Source organism: Aedes aegypti, chromosome 2, assembly GCF_002204515.2.
Source record: "Aedes aegypti strain LVP_AGWG chromosome 2, AaegL5.0 Primary Assembly, whole genome shotgun sequence".
In the NCBI taxonomy this organism is placed as follows: domain Eukaryota; kingdom Metazoa; phylum Arthropoda; class Insecta; order Diptera; family Culicidae; genus Aedes; species Aedes aegypti.
Genome location: NC_035108.1, coordinates 157,297,705 through 157,317,811, shown reverse-complemented (window position 1 = coordinate 157,317,811; position 20,107 = coordinate 157,297,705). Strand labels below are relative to the sequence as shown.

Here is a 20,107-nt window from a genome sequence, read left to right as displayed (position 1 = left end):
GCCTGCAAAAAAAACCTGGAATTCTCAGGGAATTCATGCCACAATCAGATAAATTATTTGAAATTAGTTATACATGGTAGAATATGTCCTTCAATTCAAAAGTTTTTCGGCTGCGCAGCTATCGAAACGTTACTTGCGATGTCTGTCATTTGATTGGTTAGTCATTTTCATTTATGCAGCTTAAAACATGTTCAGAGAATGAAGTAGAACTTAAGATTGCCATGTTGATAAAGGCCAGTTCCAGTTGCGTGTCGTTCATGAGCATTTGAAACATATTTGAGAACATTTCAATTTTTTTGATAACAATGTTTTTTATCTATTTTACAAAAATAATCAACTTTGTAGGGAAAGAAATTACAACATATACGAAGAATAGAACATTTTCTCAGGTAAGCAAGTGTTTTTTATGGATCCAAAGTCACTATTTAAATGCAAGTCCCTAAAAAGTCTAATTTTGATGTAAGGTCTCTAAAGTCTCTATTTTAATCAAAATGGCCTCTAAGCCACTTTTTTTTGCCTTAATCTGCTTGCAGTGAATTCTGGCGCCAAATTCTAGATTCTTACGAGAAGCCTTAATAGACTCCACAGGTTCTGAATGATATTTTACTTAGAACTCGAGGAATGATTCAGGAAGTCTAGTGATTTATCCAACTCAACTACGCTTACTGTTAGGTATTACTCCGTAAAATCCTTCATGTATTATTCTATGAAATCTATTATAAACTTTCTCAAGAATTCTTCAATAAATACAACTTGGTATTCCTCATCAAGTTTCTCCAAAAATTTCTCTCGGAATTTCATCAAAATTTTATTGCTGTGATACAAACATTTCTCGAATATTTTTCGAATAAGATTGCCAAATCTCCATGGTTTATTTCCAAGTTCATTCAAAGTTCCACGCCAGTTAATACTACAGTAATTGTTACAGTCATCATTCCGATTGTTCATACATAAATTGCTTCAGGGATTCTGTCCGAATTACTTCAAGTAATTCATGCAAAATGTCTTGTGGGACAATATTTAGAATTTAAAAAAATTTTTAGTTATCATAGCAATTTATTAAGAAACTCTTAGAATGATTTTATCAAGAATCAAAGAGTTTTTTCAGAGATCATTGTAGAAATTCATCAAGGCATACCTAGAATTCACACAAGTTTAATCAGAGATTACTCTTGGATTTTCTTTAGAAATTTCTTGCGAATTTATTAAAAAAAATCTCCAAACAATCTGAAACATTTCTCCGACATTTCCCACAAGATATCCCATGATGAATAATTGGAAAAAAATCAATGAAGGATTTTATGGAAAATTAAAAAATGGAGTATTTTCTGAATTCTTGAATATGCTATAAACAAAGATGTTGCAGAAAGTGGGTCTGAGTCATTTGGCATAAGGTCATATGGCATAACGCCATTTGACATAAATGACATTTGGCATAACGGTCATTTGGCATAAATAAATTTCATCAAGAACAGGTATGTTTTGAAAGAAGGGATAGAACTCTAGTTATACCAAATGGCCATTTTGTTAAACGGCATTATGCCATATAATCTTATGCCTAATAGGTTTATGCCAAATAATCCGCTCGCACAGAAAGTATTCCTTGTAAAATGAAACTATCTCTGGAGGGATTCCTGATGCTTAGAAAAAATCCAGATTGAATTCTTGAAGGTATCAAAAACGAAATTCTTGATAGAATATCTTAGAAAGCACGTGAAAAAGCACAAATCAAGCTCCTGAAGAGTTCTTCTGAGTAATATGTGAAAAAATCTACAGCAAAACAAGCAGTTACGAGAAATTCCAAAGCAAGTCTTAGAAAAATTCTTAAATGAGGAATCAAACTCTCACGTCCTGTTCAAATGAGGAATCAAACTCTCACGTCCTGGTTCCTGTTAGCTTTCTTTTTGTTTCGTTTTCAGGTAAGTTCTAAAGTTGCTATTTCCAATATGGTCAGACATTGGCAGCCGCGATTTTCCAAAGATATCATCTATAAAAATATACAGAACTATTTCCAGAGGAATTTTCTGGGTACGTCTCTGAGGTCTATAAATCTAAATCCCACTTCAAGGGAAAGACTATTTTTTCTTAACCCCGCTACCAGCAGCATATTTTTGAACCATAAAAAATATTCCATTCGCAATAACTTTTTTGTTTTTTTTTCTAAATTTGTGCACCATATTTTCACAAATATGGATCAGAGTATTTGTTTCATATATGATGATGATATAAGGCACTTTCAGATCATTTGACAAGTATTCGTGGAAATTAAAACAAAATTGCCAGTTTTTTTTCTTAAGTTGTTAACTGTTTCAAACAAACAGTTTTTTTTTAATGAAGGAAATCTCTGGGAATTTCATTTGTGTAAATGAGTAGCCATCACCAACAACGTTTCTTCAAGATAAGGAATTAAATAACGACGAGATGCCTAAAAGATCTTTTAAACTCTATGGTGTAATTATCTACCGAAATAAGCGCCATTTGTCCATACCGTGCGGTTGTTGACCACTACTATTGTCGGCACGGTAAACAGTTAGAATCGGTTTCTCGCCGAATTTGGATTTTCTCAGGATTTATGCGAGATACCTAACTTCGGAAGTGGTGCATTCGATTCGCATCCGGATGCGCTATAATGCGCCCTACTTCCGAATATGGATGGATAACATGAAACATCAATTTTGAGTGAACTGCATTTTCTAACGATTGATCGAACTTACATTACCTCAGTTTTAGGGTGGATCTATCTCAGCCTCCTAGCCCTCATCCATTCCAGATAGTTCCATCGTTTCGAAAAATACCACTAAAGTGATGTCATCGGTAGTGCCGTACCGTGGTGTTGGCCAGGTTGGCCTCTGCCAAGGGCGTCAGCCTTCAGGGAGCGCCAAAATGTTTTACCTATGCACTTGATCAAATTTTTGGAAAAGTAGAAGTCTTTTAAGCCGCAGTTTCGAAAAAAAAAATCGTAGACATAAACATGGCAGTGGTTAAATAGGCTCTACAGTAAAGGGAGAAATAACATGGCAAATTGAAATAATTTCTGAATCAATGCCAACAAAAGCATTCTACAAAATGTTGGGGGGTTCGTTATTCAAAAATTATTCTACCTATAAAAGATCATAGAAAAGCAATAATTTGTGAATCACTTTTCGCGCACTGTGCTTGTGGTAAAAAAATTGGAAATCATTAAATCAGCATCTAGAAAACATCCACCAAACAAATGTTCAGATTCTGAAAACCTAATGTTAAAATAGCGGGATGGCACCGAATTAATGGCTTGAATCTCACAAAATCCAGAACATGATTCCTACAGCATGTTTCAAATAACCCATAGCCTAAAAGAATACTAAGGCGAGTTATGGATCGATTTTTTTTGGTATCACTGAACGGTATGCTAATGGAATATGGGGCCAATTCATCATAGTATCCCAAATTTTTTTTTTCATAAAATACTGAGCGCATTAGAAGGGTAGTGGAAACTGAAACGGCAACAGATGATTCTTTTCCAATAGGGTGATAGAATCGAAAATTTCAAGCAGATGAAATACAACTGCAACAGTCCTTCCTTATTATAAAAGAATACCGAAAACCGAACCAAGTTCTCAGAGAATTATACATAATTGAAATGAGATTATGAAATTGGATATTCTTAATGAAAACAATTTATTTTGGAATAGTTAGTTTTAGTTTGATTATTGTGTAATCAAAGTTGAAATTCTTGATTAAGGAGTGGTTTAGGATATTCATTATAATCTTGCTGCGATCTGCCCGCATTTTTAAGTCAACAAATAGTTGGTATTGCTGTTAGCGTTTGACGTGCAAATCTTGGCTAACTGTGCTTCAAATGCGTAATACAATGTAATCAAAGGATACTTATCAACCATGATGCAAATCACCGCCAACCTAGTAAAGAAAATCAAACTTTAACTTCGCCTTCCTTGTGAAAAATCTTACAGCGTTTGGTGTTCCGTTGGTGAAATGTCTATAATAATGTATCTAAGGCAAAGTAGGCCGTCATTGAAATTTATACGCGTCGTTGATGATTGTTGCTAATTCATCTCACGATTTCAAATCAAAGAAAGTCAGTTGGTTTTTCACTGACACACCTGAAAAAGTATCAGCATACTTCATGCAGTACAGTGATACTTTTTCAAGTCAATATAACCTATCAAGGCTGTAAAATGCAAATTGAAAAGTCACCATTGTTGAGTGCATCTCTGGCCATATGAATGGAGCTTGTATAAGTAATTTATTTGAAACATATTCAATGCAAGCTCCGGGCTATAAGACTTTTTTCAAATAGCTTTATAGGCCCTCTTGCAGTTTTTAGTTTTTAGTTAGTACTTTGGCATTATCATGATACTCCTTGAGGTTCTCCATAGTCTTTCAAGTCAGCCATAGGCTTTCGAAAATGATTGTTGATGTTTTTTTCTGAAATGTTTTACGTAAACGACGTAAACAACTACCGTGGCATTTCGTCTTTGTCCTTCATTTCCAAGTTGTTTGAACTCATAGTCCTAGATGCATTGATGTCTCACAGTAAACAGTATCTGAGCGATGAACAACATGGCTTTATCTCGTGAAGATCTACCACTACAAATCTCCTGTGTCTTACGTTGCATGTCACAGAGAGTTTTGCGAATAATGCCGACTCATCTACGGCATTCGATAAGATCAACCACGCCATTACGATTGCCAAAGCATAAGCATAAGCAGCATAAGCATCGATGACCGTACAATTCGTAGTGGCTACTCCGTGATTGACCGGAATAATCAAAATTGTACAGGTAACCAACAGAAGTAGCTTGGAAGTGGCATACCATCTTCAACATACAATTTCGAAGACTACAAACTTAGTAATGTCAATAACGGCGCCGGCCACGTCCTTACGGCCACCGGGGGAAGGGAAGGAATGTTAGTGTGAGGTCCATTGCTACTAGAGACCGAGATCAACTCTGCATCTTTATGGTTTTCACAGGAAGGAGTTTTGTTAGTGGGAGGGATACATGCTCAGGATTCACCTTGGTAAGTGATGCGATTCATGTTGCTTTGATTTAAATAAGTTATCTGTCGGTGCTTCGACAATTTTAATGTCGAACTGTTCATAGGCTATTTTTAGTAATTGCGATAAATAAATAAAATAATATGTACGAGTTGCTCATTTTTTTAACCCTTTAATACCCAAATTTTTATTTTCGATCTAAATATCATTTTCTAAAATCGTTCAAAACACGTTCTAGGCAATGATTTATTTTTATTCGCAAATCTATGAATTTTGGTTTTTGATTTTTATAATTTTTATTTTTGAACATCCCTATCCTTTTTTATTTTTTCTTAAAGCCTCTTCTAGTTACTGATTTTAAGAAATGATAATTTTTTTTATTTTTACAAAACTATTAAAAATGTTGAATTTTTAATTTTTTTCTGAATTTTTTTTTTTTAATTTTCCGTGTGATTAACGGAAAACCAGGTTTGAAATTATTTTAACAACACCAAGCTCTTCTTCTGTGATAGGTTGATCGTAGAAAAATATAAAAGGTACGATTTTTGATATTACACGTTGAATGAACCCCGGGCATTTGTAGGTTATATAAGAATACAATATTTCAAACAATTTTCAAAAATACAAATAAGTTACAAAAGTCATTAAAAAACTTTTCTTACATGCGTGTTATGAGTCAAGGTTTATGCCAAAATAAAATTATTTTGATTTCCGAGCTACGAAAAAATACACCAAATTCTAAAGTGTACCCCGTCTGAAGGCGGGGTTGGGTATTAGAGGGTTAACACATCCATAGTTTGTTTAACAAATAAATAAATGAAACATTTCCATAATACAATTTTGTATTTGCACAAGCATGAAACGAACTCACAAGTTGATAATCCACCCTTACTTGGAAGTCACAATTTCGGCATCAACACGCAAAAGCTGGGAACTAGAAAAAACACATTTCACTCCGGCGACGCGTAAATCGAATCCGCTTGCTTGGGCTTCACGAATTTCAATTCCACTGCCAAGCAAAAAAAAAAAAAAAAACAAAACGAACACATTTCACTCCGGCGACGCCATTACGATTGCCAAATTGGAAAAACATGGTATCATCGGTAATATATTGCGTTGGCTCAAATCATATCTAATTGGACGGAAATTTTCCGTTACAGTAGAAGGTTTTCGTTCAAAAGATTTTCTCGCCTCATCGGGAATCCCACAAGGAAGTCATCTTGAACCGCTAATATCCCTATTATACCTCAATGATATCAACTACCTTCTCCATGGCCCTCGCTTATCCTATGCTGATGACTTGAAGCGTTATTCAAGGATTAAATCCTCGACAAACAAGTTTTGTTCTAATGGCGATGCAATTCGGCTTCAACAAGAGTTGGACAACTTCAAGAATTGGTGTACTCTGAACTGCATGGTTGTTAACCCTGACAAATGGAGCATTATTTCTTTTGCCAGAATTCGCGATCCTGTAGTTTTTGACAACAAGCTACATGCTGCCGTAATTCAGCGAGTAGATCATGTGAAGGATCTAGGTGTAGTTTTAGACAACCAGCTAACGTTCAAACGGCACGTTTCATATGTCGTAGAGAAGGCATTCCGTACGTTAGGGTTTATCTTTCGCATCGCAAAGGACTTCACGAATGTGTATTGTGTTAAATCGTTGTACTGTTCGCTAGTTTGATCCAATCTCGAATACTGCTCGGTCGTATGGCATCCTTACTATCAGAATGGAATAGAGAGGATCGTCGACTCTTCATCGACTTCCTTGGCGTGATCCATTGCATCAATCGAGCTATGAAAGTCAATGTCGATTAATACATATCGACACACTTCAAGTGCGAAGGAACGTTTCGAGAGCATTATTTGTAGCCGATACTTTACAAGGCCGGATTGACTGCCCTGATATTCTAGGGGCGATGAACTTGAACGTTTGTCCTAGAACGCTTCGAAATAATTCGTTATTAAGACTACCCTTTCAACTCACTAATTACAGACAGTTCAGCGCAATATTAGGCATGCAACGGACGTTCAATATGGCCGCTTCTGTGTTTGATTTTAACCAACTAGGATTTAGGTTTCTGGAACCAAAAAACATCATCTCGTAATTTTCAGATATCTTCAAGAATTCTTAATAGATTAGTATGATTTTTTCAGAGTAGCTCCTTATAACCTGGCATTATATAGCCCATATTTTTTTTTTTTTGATAGATTGACCAAAAACAAAATGGCCACCAAAGATATTTTATATGGAAAATGTCGGTCCCCCAAGGAACACTGGAATATCTTTCAAAACAGATCACCAATGATCAATATCCACACAGATCCTAAAACAAGAAGAGTTTTTTGAGAAATTGTGAAAAAAAGGTGCAAAAATATTGAAAAACAAAAAAGTTATAACGATTTGAATATTTATTTTGCGGTAAAAAATGAAGCTGCCAGCAGAGGTGTTAATCACTATCATACCTAGCATACCGATCGATAGGTTTATAGGCCGACGGATCACTTAATGATCTTCCCGCTTTTTGTGATAGCACCAATTCTGTCGCTTCCATGCATCTGGATAAATCGCTTGATCTATCGGTTCGAAATGTACGTAATATAAATGTTCATATAAACCTTCAACATCAAAATGACCCTTTGAATCCTTGCCAAATACACTAAAAAAAATATTGAAATATAATTTCATGATGCTTTCAAAAAATAGATGGAATTTTCAAACTAATATATCTAAAATAACTTGAGAAGGACTCCGCTATGAAGATTTTCTAATCTACTGACAAGAAAAATAATATGCAGAAAATTACATCAATATGTGAGCATTGGTATCCTAAATCAAAGTTACCGAGATCTGACTTTTTATTGTATTTCTTACTCATAGATATCATGTAAAGTAGGCCTGCACAACCTTTTTGAACCGCGGGTCGAATTTCAGAAATATTTTTATGTCGCGGGCCACATTTTTAAACGCCCAAATATTCCCATAAAATGTGACAAAAGTCAGTAAATGAATTTAAAAAAATATGACAAAAATCAATGAATGGAGTAAATTTCATTTGAAGAAATCGAAAAAAAGATAATTGCTGCTATGCATTCTACTGGACAATGTGAGAGTCCCTTTCAAAATTATATAATAATCTAGTCTAGAATATTTTGAAGAATTCTCCCCAGAAATTTTGGAGCCTGTGAGTATAATACCCAATATTTTTTTTAATCGTACCTCGAATTCTGTCAGAATCAGACCTAATATTATTAGCATAAGTCGGAATGTGCTAAAATTTTGATCATGCTTTTACGAAAATCTTGGTCAGAATGTCCAATATATTACAAGAATCATGCCTAGGATTCCTTCAGAATCTCACTCAATAATCATTTTGAAATGTCACCTAGAAATATTTAAAAATACTAAAAAGTATTCAAAAAACATCTGCTTATAATTTTCTTATAAATTCGTTTAGTGTTCTGACGAAATGTTACATAGCGTAATGTTGTAATCTTGCCAATGTCCTTAGAAAACTATGTATTGAATTCGTTGAAAATCCTGGTAAAAAATTTGTCAGAATCTTGCCAATGTCATCCGTAAAAGTCGTATCCAGAATTCCTAAAAAATACTGTTCAAGATTTTGTAAAAATCCTCTCTTTCTTATAATTCTGTCAAGGATGAATGTAGAATGAATGAATGTCGAAGGAAGTCATAGTAGAAATATTGTTGAAACTCCTAGGATTTGAATTTTAGAATATGCTTCATTCATAAAATTAAATATCTAAGAAGGTTAAAAAACGATTCGAATAGTTACTGAGCCAAAATATTAGGTTGAAACTAAATTGAAAATAGGCTTAGTATGTTCTAACTTCGGGTTGGTAAGAATATTCAACGGGCAAAATATGAGAAGAATCTTCGAACCCTTCGCGGGCTGCACAAAATGAGGTCGCGGGCCGGATGTGGCCCTCGGGCCGTACGTTGGGCAGCCCTGTGCTAGATGATTGCTCAATATCTTCATTACGTTGTTCAGATGTAGTAGAGTACATTTGGAAAAATATAAGCGGACATATTTGACACTGAAGTAAATTTAAGAAAAATACCACTTTTTCAATGTTTTTTGCTAAAAATAATCTAGTAAGTCGAACAATAACGTATTTTTTTTCAGTTTCACTTCATTAACAATGATTACTACGAATACTGAACGAGTTTCAAAAATGTATAATCAGTTTTGGAGTACTTACGAGTGGAAATCGGTATCTCATACTTCACAATCTTGGTTAATATAACATTTATAAAAAAACCTAAACCAAATATTTTAGTCAATTTCTTTCAGTTTGGCTGTTTGTACATAATCTATAGGTGATGTTACTATCTAAAAATTGCGCAATTATTATTTTTATTTCATATTTTACACCAAACATTATCATAGAGATTGGTAGAATTAATATTATTGCCATAACAGCAGCACATGCGTTATTTGAAATGATGAATACCGTTTTGATTCATATTACGGACACTTAAGGCCTCAGTGAAGTATAATTCACAAATAATCATGTAAAATAAATCACTCTGTATGATTCCTCCCCGATATCGAACCTTCAAACCCCTTAACTTTCGAATGGTGAGTGAAGATTTGGATTCCGAAACATGAATAATTTTAAATAAATAGAATTGTGTGGACTTTACGTGATTCTTATTCCGGACGCTTCCTTACTTTTGCCTCATATTCCGAACACTTGGATTCAAATTCCGGACAGGTCAAACAAATAATAAATAGAAAAGTCAAATCATCAAATGAATTCGTTAAACCACTAGAGAGACGCCTAAGGAAGTTGGGCATTATAAATTTTCATAGATATCTATGGAAAATGCTTATTAAAAACAGCCTTGAAATTGAGAACTTTTCAACGGCAAAAATTGAAACATATCGTGTGAAATGTTTCCCATACAAAGCAGAGTGTCCGGAATTTGTAGCTGTCCGTAATATGAATCAAAACGGTACAACAGGTTATGTTCTAGTAAAACGTATATCAATGCTCTCCGCTCACTCGGAATATTTTGTGTTTTTATTATAAAATAAATGAACCACAGAATAGGGTGCTTTTTTGAGTATAATTTGAATATGAATTCAAAAATAATTGAATATTGAGATAACATCAATTATGTGAAGGTATGCACAACATAGCATATGGTACTTTGTTGTAAAACGAAGTTCTTAGTTGAAATTCTTTCTACAGATAAGTTTGAAATTAACTTTTTACTGTTGCTTAGAACGAAAATTTGGTTTATATTGTTTGAAAATAACATTTCAGAAAAGTTTCAAAGTTAGGACATTACAATTTTCTCAACTCAAGTGGAATAAAAACTTTCTATGATTTCTGTAAACTGAATATATTTTATCCAAAACTCTTTCAGTGCTCACGAATATATATTTTTAGATTGAATCCTACAGCAAAAATGAACGCTATTGTTGGAATTATTGGATGTTATAGCAAAAATCATTGAAAAACTGGTATTTTTTAATAATTTTACCTAAGTTTCATATATGTCCGCTAATAAATTGTCCAAATGTACTCTACTACGTCTGATCAAATAGAGCATTAAAATTCAGTTTTGAATGTTGTATGTTTAAATTTTGATAGGTGTACGAATATGGAATTGGGTGAATTTTAGACACAAATTCAATACTTTTCCATTGATCCAAAGATTAATGTAAAAGGAAACATTTTATGACTGCTAAATAATAGATGACACCTTTGGCCATCAACATAGATAAAGCATTTCAAACTAAATATATCATTTAGTAGTTTTTTACTTACTTGATGTGACGCCAGTGTCCTGTACGAATATGAAATTGGACCACTGTACTTCAATGATGCTTATTTGATGCTAATATTAGATATACGACGTTGTTATTGTTATTGCAGGAGCAATAATAATAATAACGTGAATTTTGGTGCTCTCTCCTAGATGTTTGTCCTTATAATTTTTAGAAATTTGTTTAAAAAAATCCTCCTCCGATCCCACCGATAACCATAAGAGTTCATTCCTAAACCGTTCATTCTATAGGTGTATTTTATCACCCCCCCGAGGAAACCATTCGGTTCCAAACTAATTCATTAGAAACTACACGCGGTTTTTCGGAAACCGAGAGTGAGAGAGGAAGACAGGTTAAACCTCGTGCACGTTTCTCTCGTCGCTTGACCAGAGCTATCTAAAATGCACAATGATTGTAGGCAGGTTGATGCGTCTTTTGATGTGGTGGATCACACTTTTTTGGAACCATTTTAGTTGTATAGGAGTTTGTTCTGACAAATAGTTGTATGGATACGATCAATGTGATTCTATAATTGTATAAATTACATGTTTTCGAACTTATCTATCATAAACAAGTTTAACATTGTTATACACATAGTTTTTTATATTTTTAACACTTGTTTGATGACGTCAATTTTGTTCCTCTTATAGTATTTTATATTAGTGATAACCTACTGCAATGTCCAATAAAAAGGGGCCTGTCTCGTGAGTATTTCCCAAAATGAAACTTTCAACGTATTGGAGTAGACTACTCTTTAAGTTTTTCCTGAGAGAATAGGTGCTCTTATTATAACGTAGCGATGAGAACGAACAAAAGTTAGTCGATACCCGAGTGCCGAACAAGACTGATGTGTCTCGCGTGAATATACCGAAGTTTCGACTCGTCCGGTTGTACTTAACCGACTACCAATTTCCTTCCTGTCTGCCCAATAGCCATAGAAGAAGGGCAGTAGTGTCCTTAATTTGTGGGGTAAAAGTGCTGAGCCGTATCGAAGACGGAAATCGTCTCCAGTTGTGGAGTATAGTGCGTAGATGCTGATATCCTCTACATAGTGCCCCAGTGAAGTGAAAGATGAGAAATCTAGGGATTGCAGTCACTTTTGCCGTTCTACTTGTAATTGGTTATGTCACAGCTCTCGAATGGGGTAAGCAACCAACCAGAAAAGTAGCCAAATCATGAGGTGTTTGCTGAAAATCTTATCTAAAAATAAGACCTTTTACGTGAGCACATTGAACGTGACCAATGCACGAGAAAAGAATGAAAACCAATCAAGAAGCAGTGATTACGGTGTTTATTCGCAATGAATCACAAATCATTTAACATGACCGTGAATATCTTCCCTTGAAGCTTTACTTTCATTAGGTGTCTCTAAAACTAGAGAAACCAACTGATCTGACCACTTCTTATCAAGTTTTTTATTTCCCCAAAAGCTAAAGAGTGTAAAATTGTTACCGCCACATGATTGCGACAGCAATGTGACGACAGCACGACGACGGTCGACTTACTACATATACGAGTATAGCATTTTTCGAAGGAAAACATTGTATTGTGCTATTCAGTCAAAGTATTGAAGATTGAAGAGAATGTGATGGAATTAGGAAAAACTGTTTTCACATTTACGTCAAAGGACTTGAAAAGAGAAGACGTAATATCGTAATAACAATGTTGACGTTATGTCTAGAAGGTCTAGAACAATTATCAGAAATACTTATTAAAATCAGTAAAAAATAGCATTTTTGTATTATGGGGCCAATCATGGTTTAACGATTAACATTAGTGAATTTATTTTGTTGAACAACATTATGTCCGTCTATCAATAAGTCTATAGTTATGGTCATTCATCGAACTGGAATGAAACACTGTAACATTACATAGACTTATATCATCCCCTAAATTTATAATAGTAACGAATGTTTGTTGTAAAACTGTTGTGCTCACAATCAATGTGTTGGCATCAAAACTCGCCAGCAAATATTTTACGACCGGCATTTCCAGCGCCTTTCGCCGAAATCGGCAATAACAAAACCGAAAAAGACTACATCCATGCGCCATGATAACATCCATGCGCCATGGTAGCATAGCGAGAAGTCACGTAGACGCATTCATCGTCTACACTCAAATTCTATGTTGGCTGGCGGGTGGTGTCACTTTTCAAACGTGGTTGGGTGGCAATTGGCGGCGGTAGGATGCACAAATAAGCAACATGCAAAGCAAGCAAAATATGACACCGGCTGGCTGGCTGGCAAGGTAAACCATGCTAGGGGCTAGAGCACATGTGCAATCATGAATTATTCTCTGCTATGCGTGTGCGATGTTGGTCGTAGTTTCAAGATCAATTTTCTATTGGGCGGGATGTTGGGAAACAGCTGATCGTTAACTTGACGATTAGGATGACCATCATGCTTTGCCTCAAAGTCTATTCAAAGCAGCGACAACAGTTTCGATTTTGATGTAACTTTCACTTGTTTCACAACTGCCGTATGTCAATTATAAATAAGTGATTAGCTGTGGATGGACTAATTTTTACACATTAAAACAGTTTGTTTTAAAAGTAATTACATCACTGAGGGCAACTAAGGACATGATTACCATTAAAGGCGAAATAAATACCGAAAAAATCTCTGAGAATATGTATTTTTTCATCAAAATTCTGTACAATTTTCAATATTTATTTTCTATATAATGACGTTACGTTTTTACTTCATATTATACTTTCTTCTGAAGTTTGCCTTTATCTTTGTTTCAGCATACTTTCTGAATATTTGTTTTAAATTTGTTTATTAGTTTCATTCCAAACATTACAATTATTTCTTATATCTAGGTGTTCTGTGCTATTAGACAACACTATCATCCTAATTTGGTAAAACAAATTTAAGATTTTATTAACATTTTGTTAACAACATATTACATTTCATTTGCCGTAGCAGTTCATATTTTTTACAGGTAAGTTAAACATATAACATATAAGGCATTATTCGTGGCAATAGAAGATTGTAACAATTTTTGCCTGAAATTATTATTTTTTTTTTACATTTGTTCCAATGTTTTAACATTGGATATTCTATGTAACTCATTGGTACTGTACCAGGGAGGAAGCTTCATTTTCAAAATTTTATTTTGAATTCTCTGCAGAGCTTTCTTCCTGGTATTACAACAGCTAGCCCATATTGGTACAACATACAACATGGCAGGCCTGAAAAATTGTTTGAATATCAAAAGTTCGTTCTTAAGACAAAGTTTTGTTTTTCTATTAATAAGGGGATAGAGACATTTTACATATTTATTACATTTGGCTTGAATGCCCTCAATGTGATTTTTGAAAGTTAAATTCTTATCTACCATGAGTCCTAGATACTTAACTTCATCTGACCAATTTATTGGAACCCCTCTCATCTGTCAACATGTCTACTTGAAGGCTTCAAATAAAGAGCTTTTGGTTTATGTGGGAATATTATAAGTTGAGTTTTGGAAGCATTTGAAGAAATCTTCCATTTTTGCAAGTAAGTAAGTAAGAAAAAATATCCAAACTTGTATCGACTTCAGATGACACGCAGACTTCGTCCATTGGCGGACAGGCCTGTGCTCATCGAATGTCCATGGCGGAATCCGAACAGTTCATTGGCAAAAAATGAATTTTCGTTGATGTGGGCCATCATTCTGTTCAAAATAACCTTTTCAAAAAGTTTTCTGATGGAGGAAAGCAAACTGATTGGACGATAGCTAGAAGCTTCTGCAGGATTTTTATCTGGTTTTAAAATTGGAATAACCTTAGCATTTTTCCATTTGTCAGGAAAATATGCTAATTGAAAACATTTGTTAAATATATCAACTAAAAATGATAAGCCACTTTCTGGAAGTGTCTTGATGAGGATGTAGAAAATTCCATCATCGCCAGGAGCTTTCATATTTTTGAAATTTTTATTAATGGTTCTCACTTCTTCCAAATCAGTCTCACAGGCATTTTCGAAAACGTTCTCTTGATTGAGAATATTTTAGAAGTCCTGAGTAACTTGATTTTCAATTGGACTAGTAAGTCCTAAATCAAAATTGTATAACTGCATAGCAAGTTTTTGAGCTTTTTCGCAATTAGTTAGTAATAATTTGTTTTCCTCTTTCAATGCCGGTATTGGCTTCTAAGGTTTTTTTTTTTAAATTTTAAATAATTTCCAAAGGGCTTAGAGCCAGGGTCCAATTGAAAAATCTAATTTTCAAATTTTTTGTTTCTTAATTGTGCAAAACGTTTCTTGATTTCTTTCTATAAATCCTGTCATATAATTTTCATAGCAGGATCGCGAGTGCGTTGAAATTGCCATCTCCTCACGTTTTTAAGGCAGATCAAGAGTTTAAGATCATCGTCTATAATCACGGATTCAAATTTTACTTCACATTTTGGAACTGCAATGGTCCTGGCTTCAACTATGGACTTTGTTAAAGTTTCAAGAGCATTGTCAATATCAAGTTTTGTTTGTAAAGAAATGTTAACATCAAGACTAATCAATATATGTTTTATATATATTCCAGTCGGCTCGAAAATAATTGAAAGTTGAGCTGATAGAATTGAGAATCGCTTCATGGGATATTTGAAATGTAACAGGGACATGATCACAATCAAAATCAGCATGAGTAATTAATTGGCTATAAAGATGACTAGAGTCGGTTAAGACCAAATCAATCGTAGATGGATTTCTAGCAGAGGTTTTAAAGTACAATAATTGAGCTCATCGTATCGGTTCGATTTTGCTAGTGTACGTCCGGTGGATTACCTGTGCTATCATAAGAAAGAGAAACTTAATATTTTCTTTGGATATTCCAAAGATTATCTCCGGCATTCAAACTACTTGGAGTCCAATCTGATATTTGGTTTAAGTCTAAGATCTAAACAGATTTTGATCATATATTTCCTCAAGAATCAGCAATGGATTTTGATAGACATCTGCCAAGCATTATTATTATAAAATTCGAAAAAAAATCTTTCTAGGCTTTCCCTTAGATATTCCTTCAAAAGTTTTTTCTTGAATTATTTCCAGAAATTACACCAGCAATTGTTCATGTTTTTTAATTTCTTTCTCAAAACTTTTCCTGGCAATTCTCACATTTAAACTCCATAAGGTAATAACCAGGGCCGGATTTACAAATGTTGGGGCCCGGGGTCATTATCTTGTGGGGGCCTTCTCCCAGAAAAAAAAAACAAAACATTTCGATACTTTAGCATAGACTAGATGTTTTATAAAGTGTTCATGACCAGATTCAAACTATTTTATGACGTTAAAAATACTTGTAATCCCCTATGAGCGTAAATCAATTTGAAATTTAAATTAATGTAGGTAATGCATTTTATATACTTAATACATCTTAGTAGATATTTTATGTTAACAGGTTAAATTCAATGTTTTTTGGGGCTTATTCGTCAAGAACAAAATTCATTTGATAATTCTTTTCTTATAGGTGCCTAAATTCAAGTTATGCTTATTTTCTTCATGTTTAATACTCAAAATGTTGGACAAACAGATTTATTCAACAGTTTTGAGTTGAACTGTTATTCAACTAGTAATGTTTGTTGGGTAGGTATCTATTTCAATGAAAGTCTCTGAATAGTCTCTATTTTTAATGTAAGATCTCTAAGTAATCTATTTTAATCAAAATGCTCTCTTTCAAGTATTTTGTTTCCCTCATTAAGATTGCAGTGAGTCCTGATGCAAAATTCTACGGGCTCCAGAGAAAAAAAATCAAATACTTTAATGGATCTTTTTATCAGGTTCTTCAAGAATTTTCTCTCACATGTCTCATGAAAATACTTCAAGAATTCTTCTAGTGATTGTTCCAGAGATTCATCTGAAATACTTTTAGGGATTCATACTGGGATCCCTCTAGATTTTTTTCTCTACATATTCCTCTAACAATCTAGAAATTCTTCCAGCAATTTTGCAAAGGATGCTTAGAGGACTTTCTCCAAGAAATCCACCTCCAGTTATTTCATCTCCAGCATTACCATGAGTTTTTTTTTCTAAAGACTAAAGAGTTCCTCCAGATTTTTTTCAGCAATCCTTCAACAGAATGTACAGTTGTTACTAAGGAAATCGATGGAAGAATCACCTGATTCAATCATGGAGGACTTAGGCTTTCCTTGAAAAATATCTGAAACAATTCCTGGGTAATTTCTATAGCTTAACTATAATTAAAATCCAGATAGAATATATGATATATCCGAAACAAAATTCTTGGAAAAATTCCTTAGAAAAACTATGCGAGGAATTCCACAGAAAATAATTACTTTATCTTCGGAATTATCTCTGAATCTTTGGAAAAATACTTTTGATTCCTGTCTGTTCTCTTTTTTGGTCTATTTTTTAAGCTAGAGTTCTCTAAAGTTCCTATATTCAAGGCACTTAAACGCTATCATGTCTGCAATTTTATCGACAAAGAAATTTTCAAAATAAATAATTAAATAATTAAGTCCTATTACTTGATCTGCAGATACATAAATTGCATTCGAACCTAGTCATAAACTTCGTTGAGAAAGCTTTTGTTGAAGTTGTAGTACTTATTAGAGTTTATTTCCAATAAATAGGGTCCTAAAGCCCTGTCCCAATTTTAGTGCCAAACGCTTAAGTTTAGGCCAAAAACACATGTTTACTCAATTTTCTAATGTTTTCCGTTGGTTTAAGCCCAAAAAACATTTTTTTAGATTTTGTCACATCCTTTGGCTTAAACTCAAATTTTGGGTGTATTTTGTTTTCCGTGTCCCGTACCAAATGTCAGATAGGAACAACCCCAGTGGTCGAACTAAAACCCCGACTAAGCGAACGTCAAACAAGATCAAAAGTGTCAAGGTTCATTTATGGACCAAATTTTTAAATTAAAGTTTAAACATGATATAGCCATTATTTGAGCGGGAAAAATTGCTAAAGTAGTTACAGTAACATGCTTTTTCGTGTTATTAAATAAAAACAAGATTTCATTAAAAATTTTAGGACCCAATTCGCCCATTCTCCAAGATTTATTGAAAAAAAAAATGAATCTTTCAAATCATATGATGCGTTTCCAAAAAGTATGTACTATTGCAATGGTTCTAATTATTCGTGAAAGTTTAACTATAAATATTTTTGCCGAAATTTGTGGGGGACCGGGGGCTATGGCCCCCTCGGCCCCCCGTAAATGCGGCCCTGGTAATAATTTATCGAATGGTTTAATTGATTTTTACAAATTTATTGAGAATTGTTCGAGAACATTCTAAGTGTTTATTTGGAAATTTCGACGTTATATTTACGTAATAAGTTCATTACATACACGCTCAAACGAAGTTACACAAAATTGAGTACGATTCGAAACTACCGATTGACAACCGTTTTGATTCCTATTACGGACACTCAATCAGTGAAAAAAAGCATATTAAATTTGCCAAAATTACGCTTGCGAAAACTCATTGTTATTTGCTGTTCAAATGCTCATAGAATAGAACACTATGCTGAGCAGCAGTTTCTGCTCCAGTTAGGCTGTAACGCCGGAAAAAAGAAAAATAAGAATCCAACAAGAATTGGTAAAGTGACCACTCAAATTTAGTTCAATTAAGCGATGCACACGACATGTCTCGATATCATAATGTCAGTTAAAAGGCTCCAATTAAGCGCACTATCATTCCGGCAAGTCACTTTTGCTTTGCTGCTTAACCCATCGAAGAATAGTGTGGCCTACGAAGAAGCAGAAGAAGAAGTGCGAATCAACGTGAATCAATACCACGGCTGAATGGTAGCCGGCAGTTAAATTAACGGAAGCCGAATTGATTGAACGGCGGCAATTGGTGGTGGTGGTGCGTTCGTCTGGCTAGAAGTTCGATGAAAAATATATATAGACGACGTTATTCACTTAGTTGTCTTATTTGAAATGTATTTATTTTTGTAAGTCTTCAACGTAGTGTCTTCTTCTTAATCTCATGATTTAAAAACAAACATAAATCTGAATTTTAATAAGATTATCAGCAATTGACAGTCCAGCAGCAAATTTAAACCCACTTCTTTGAAATTTCAGCATTTTTGAGACGACTAAAGACTATAGTCTCTATTCGTCATCAAACGTCAACATCCCACCGCAAAATCGCTAGTGTTTGGAGGGGATTTTAACCTCCAAATTTCCAAATAACCTCCAAATCATCACCTCCAAGTTAGTTCTAATATCCTCCGTTATATGAAATACGGTGGCGCGTCGATTGTCGCAAGTTTATCGTTAAACAGTCAATAGAGACTGGCAAGACTTGAAAGTCATGCGTGTTGCTGATCTACCAGGGTGACTCAATGTTCTTATTGATACCATTCAAACACTATTTGACAATTTAGAATAATCTAATCAGAATGGGGTCTTAGATTACTACACAATGTCCAAGAAGCTTACGAAACTATAAACATAACATTTACACCTGTTTGTCAGTCTCGAAATTTGTATCATGAAATATTGACAAATTATCGAAGTTGAATTCAAAATTGATTCATCTCGTAAACTAATAATTTAATATGGGTACAAAACTCACAAGGATATATATACGAATGAACATTACATTTGTATTTTAACCATGCATTGAAATTTTTTTTAACTTTTTTTCTAAGAAATTTCATGTTTCCTACTATGACTCTACTCATAGTGAATGTGGAGAGCAACTTTTGTTAAATGGATTTGATTTTTGCAGCTACGACACATACGTGAATAGTAGATGTGCGTTCATTGAATAAAAATCGATGCATTGACTGAGTCTGCAAGCGTTTCGCGAAAGTTTCCAAATGCTATCCGTTAGCCTCAGTCAGTCAGTCAGTCAGCCAGGGTTCAATGTTGCAACGGTTGACTGCTTTGAGTCAGATTATTCTTTTTGCTGTGATTGCGAATGCTATTGGAGGTGCATCCATCGAGGTGCTAATATGTTTGAATACTTGCAAAAAATAATACATTCACAGCGTAGTACAGTGATAGATATCACACAGCCGACGTTAGCGTCTATATATCTGCGTTACTTTGCATATTCGTGTAGTCAACGTACGCATCAATATGACCAATTGAGAAAAAAATGCTACTTTTGGGATTATGTAACAATAGTATCAAGGGTTCAGTGAGAATAATGCATGTCAAAACCTAGCTTAAATTTTTTGAAAAATATTCTTCAATTCTACTCAGAATACCGTGATAAACCTGCAATCGGTTTTGTAAGAATCAGAGCTTAGGGGTCGTACACAAATTATGTCACGCTCCAAGGGGGGAGGGGGTTGGGCATAGTGTGACAAGCCTTACAAAATATTAAGAGAACTCATACAAAAAGCGTGACAAGCGG

General features: G+C 34.3%; 1 protein-coding gene across 3 annotated transcripts in view; it reads left to right on the top strand.

Annotated features, from left to right (window-relative positions):
* Positions 1–20,107, top strand: part of LOC5570793 (protein cueball) — an 81,380-nt gene that overhangs the window by 18,098 nt on the left and 43,175 nt on the right. Inside the window, exon 1 of one of the 3 annotated variants that reach the window (XM_001653247.2) lies at positions 11,593–11,941. The exons of the other annotated variants lie outside the window; for them this stretch is intronic. Coding sequence (XP_001653297.1) covers positions 11,869–11,941 — 73 coding nt within the window. The 5' untranslated portion in view covers positions 11,593–11,868. Of the gene's footprint in view, positions 1–11,592; positions 11,942–20,107 lie in introns of those variants that run through there. 3 annotated transcript variants of the gene reach the window in all.